The sequence below is a fragment of the Lathyrus oleraceus genome, chromosome 1 (assembly GCF_024323335.1).
Source record: "Lathyrus oleraceus cultivar Zhongwan6 chromosome 1, CAAS_Psat_ZW6_1.0, whole genome shotgun sequence".
NCBI lineage: Eukaryota > Viridiplantae > Streptophyta > Magnoliopsida > Fabales > Fabaceae > Lathyrus > Lathyrus oleraceus.
The window spans coordinates 161971705-161975663 of record NC_066579.1 but is presented as its reverse complement, the minus strand read 5'-3'; the positions used below and the strand labels follow the sequence as shown (position 1 = coordinate 161975663).

The window sequence follows — 3959 nt, the reverse complement described above, 5'->3', positions numbered from 1 at the left end:
ACTCACCGGTGAAACCTGGTGATTTATTAATGATATTTCCTTCTTGTAAGAAAGGTTTTGCGCAAGTCATTTTATCTCAGATCTAGGAGCAAGTTAGGTAACTCTTGCTCCAATGACAAATATAACTATGAGAGGCAATCTAAGAGAGGTGAATTAGTATTGCTGGAATTTTCATGATTTTAAGAAATGTTTCTTAACTTACAGTTTAATATTAAAGTAAATTGCATAACTTTAAAGGCATAAACATATATAGCATAAGAGAACTATACTAGTCCCCCATATAAACCAAAGGTAAATCTAGTCCCTCTACTCCTTAGAGTATTTTCCACAATGATTAGACCCTTGTACAAGTCTCACACCAAGACCTCTTACAACCTTCTACAACATACACAAACATCAAACCTTGTGATAGACTCTAAATATCTCCAACTCAAAGAAACTTCTTAATAAACACCAAACATTATGATGATCCTCACAAAAATCAGATAGTGCATCCCTTTCTATTTACAAACACCTTTCACCAACACACTATGATGAAAGATACAAATACTTAAACTTTGTTGAGAAATAAAGAAAGTGGTAGGCTATTGAATGTCAAATACAATTTTGGGATTAAAGATTTTATTTTCTTAATATCACAATTCAAAATATATCACATAATTGCTCAGATTATGTTTTGATTTTGAAACTTTTCTAATTTATGAAAGTTTACAAGTTTCAAAGCATTTTAAAAAGGAATATTACTTGAAAATAATCTTTGAATTGTGTAAGTGATAACTTAAAAGTTGTTAATTTGTTTTCTATGCTAAACCATCATTCCTACACACTTAGAAACCTTTATGAATGATTTCATATCTTTAAAAAGGTTCCATGAAGTATTGCCAATCAAAATAGTGATTCTAGTTCATGAAAAAATACACTAGTTCAGGTTGTATTTGGATACAACAATCCTGTATTTGAATACCACACTGCAACGTTCCAATCTTTTTAAATTTTTATACTTGTATTCGAATACAGGAAATTGGTATTTGAATACAGCTTTCTTGGCAGCACTTGAAAATAGCTTTTACACTTGAAAACATCTTTTTAAGGCAAGGCTTCCATGAGTTTTTATGCATTAACTTTGAAAATATTTTAGATTAAGTTTGAATGACATTTTTTGAGATTTTAAGAGATATATAAGTTGAATGATGATATATCAAAGATAAAGACAATCTTAACTTTGTTCAATGTTGATCTTTGCCACTTTGTCATGATTGATAGTTGCCTTCATCTATATTGTTCATTGTCTTCACCTTTTTCTTCTTTGTTGGTCATTCTTGACTTTATCTTTTTCTTCTTTTATTGATGTATTAGTCTTCATCAAAACCCTAGATAAGGTTAAGTAGAATATCTTCTTTACAAACTATTTAACCGTTTTTCACACAATTTGGTAGTTACTAGTTTACTAAAAAGACAAGACTTAGAAAATTGTTTTCGAGAAGGAAGATGAACGTTAGAATGAACAAGGCATATAACTTGTGTTCAAACACTTGAGGATAAAGAGAATATACATCAAATTAGTCTAGTTTTAATTTGATTTGATTCTAAAAAAGATAAAATTCAAAACGATCAAGTTGTACAACTTGCGTCTTCAAAACTTGACGATTAAAATAGATGTTAATCTCTTTAACCACTTTTCACACGATTACGTTTTCAAGAAGGAAGACAAACGTTATAACAAACAAGTCATATCACTTGTGTGTGAACACTCAAGCATAAGAAAGATGTATATCCAATTAATCCTTTTTTAATCGGATTTTATTATGAAAAATATGATATTAAAAATGACCAAGTTGTATAACTCGCATCTTAAAAACTAAAGGACTAAAATAGATGTTCATCTATTTAACATTTTTTTACATAATTTGATTCTTACTAATTTATTATAAAGATGAGACTTAGAACAACCGAATCGTTACAACTTGTGTCCTAAAACCTTAAGTATTAAAAAAACATGTTCAATTAATTAATCTCTATTTTATTGAAATAGAAAATTAATTCTAAAAAATAAGACCACCAAATTATTACAATTCTTGCGTATTGGATATTATAGATTTACAAAATGTTGTTTATTATAAACAAGTTGTCTATTAAAAAATAATATCAATAAATGGTAACAATTTAAGTGTAATAAACATTTCTAATTAACTTTTTTTTCTGTTTTTTTTCAAAAAGAAGTAATTTGAATTGATTAAGTTTTGTGACACTTATATTATACTAAATTTAATAGAGTAACATCCCAACACAAATAAGTAATAAACAAACATGTCCTTAATGATAAAATAGGACCACATAAATAAATAGTACCACATAAATAAATAGTAATGAATAAAAAACGTAACACGTAGGAATTAAAAAGGCATAAGTTGATGGGAGAAGAAAAATGTAACAACATAAGGAAATGGAGTTAGTGTTTTTTTTTTTGTGAAGAGAATGATTATTCTAGAACTAAACTAACAAGAGAAGGATGAAACTAATTTCTAAGCATATTTGACATAATAAGGATAATTTGAGCAACTTGGTCGACAACACCGACATTTTTCGAAAGCTCAGGGGTATCTTGATCCGATGAATCTTCTGAATTTCCTGTAAGACATTCATCAGTATTTGTCATGACAACACTCATATGTACATTCACACCATTATAATCCAAATTCTTCAACATTTGTAGAGCCTCTTCAACTTCACTTAGAGCCCCGTCCTCCGATCCAAAAAGAGACAAACAATTCTTGTATTTGTTTTGCTTCATGGGGTCACCATCACTTTTCGCAATTAATTTTGTGAGTAGATCAATTGTATTCGACACATCTGTACGAAGTACGTCAATGGTGTATTTTGCTAGACTACTAAGGTCTTCACCTACACCACCGGGCTTTGATTTGAGAAGAGTTACACAAAAAGAAGGAATTTTTGATTTCATGCAAATAGCTTCTACATCCACACCTTTGGTTGCATAGGATGGTGTAAAACAAAAAAGAAACAAAACAACTAGGATTGCAAAACGAATCATATTGTTCTTTTTTTCTTCTTCTTATTCTTCTTCTCAAATCTCTTATGTCTTGATGATTTATTTTCTTTCTCTCGTTACTTAGCAGTATTATATCGATTTCATCCAATAAAAACAACACAATAAAACATGGTCAAAACCCATCATTCAATAGAATAAAGCAAATAGGATTTTATGGTAAATTTGACATTTGTCAACTCTTAAGAGTTCATGCTATTTTAAAAGTTACTATTAAAAGAGTTATTTCCTTAATATTATATATATATATATATATATATATATATATATATATATATATATATATATATATATATAATTTAAATCATCATTTTAATTTATATTTAATAATAAAAAGTTTCCTTTTATACTAGCCATATATAATTAATGAATTTTTTCTCATTTTTTGATAATGTCATTTTTTTCTTCCTCATCTCTAGGCCGATTACCATTTTTTATAACTCATAAAAGATTAAGATTGATGTGTGCACCAAGATTAATGATTTATTTCTCAACTAAGACATTTTCAATTGTATTAGATAATGTAACTTTATCAGTATCATTTCTTTTATAAGACACAATTTGATTGATCATCATGAGGGTAAAATCTACGATAGGTTAAAAGCGCATTTAAACGTTAAAGACTCACTCAAATAAGTGTGAGACACCATTTATTCATTCAAAATTTTAAAGTGATAGATTTATCGGTCCTCTCACTTATAAAGTGTTCAACCTTCACTTTTGATAACATGCATTTTTCACTATGTATTTAACTTAATTTTAACATATTTTAGTGTCGTTTTGTGTTACTTTTATTACGTTATGTTGATTTTGTACTATGTATTTCAGGTACCGATCAATCAACGATGATTGCGAGGAAAAGACAGAGAAAAACAACAAAAATGATGCAAAA

At 28.1% G+C, this 3959-nt stretch overlaps 1 protein-coding gene across 1 annotated transcript; it reads right to left on the bottom strand.

Annotated features, from left to right (window-relative positions):
• Positions 1–2515: 2515 nt before the first annotated feature.
• On the bottom strand, positions 2516–3052 carry LOC127097196 (pectinesterase inhibitor 2-like). The gene has a single exon (XM_051035705.1). The coding sequence runs from the start codon at positions 3050–3052 to the stop codon at positions 2516–2518; it is 537 nt and encodes a 178-aa protein (XP_050891662.1).
• Positions 3053–3959: the final 907 nt, after the last annotated feature.

Coding starts and splice junctions, on each gene's coding strand:
- LOC127097196 (XM_051035705.1), bottom strand. CDS start 3,052: ATGATTCGTTTTGCAATCCTAGTTGTTTTGTTTCTTTTTTGTTTTACA.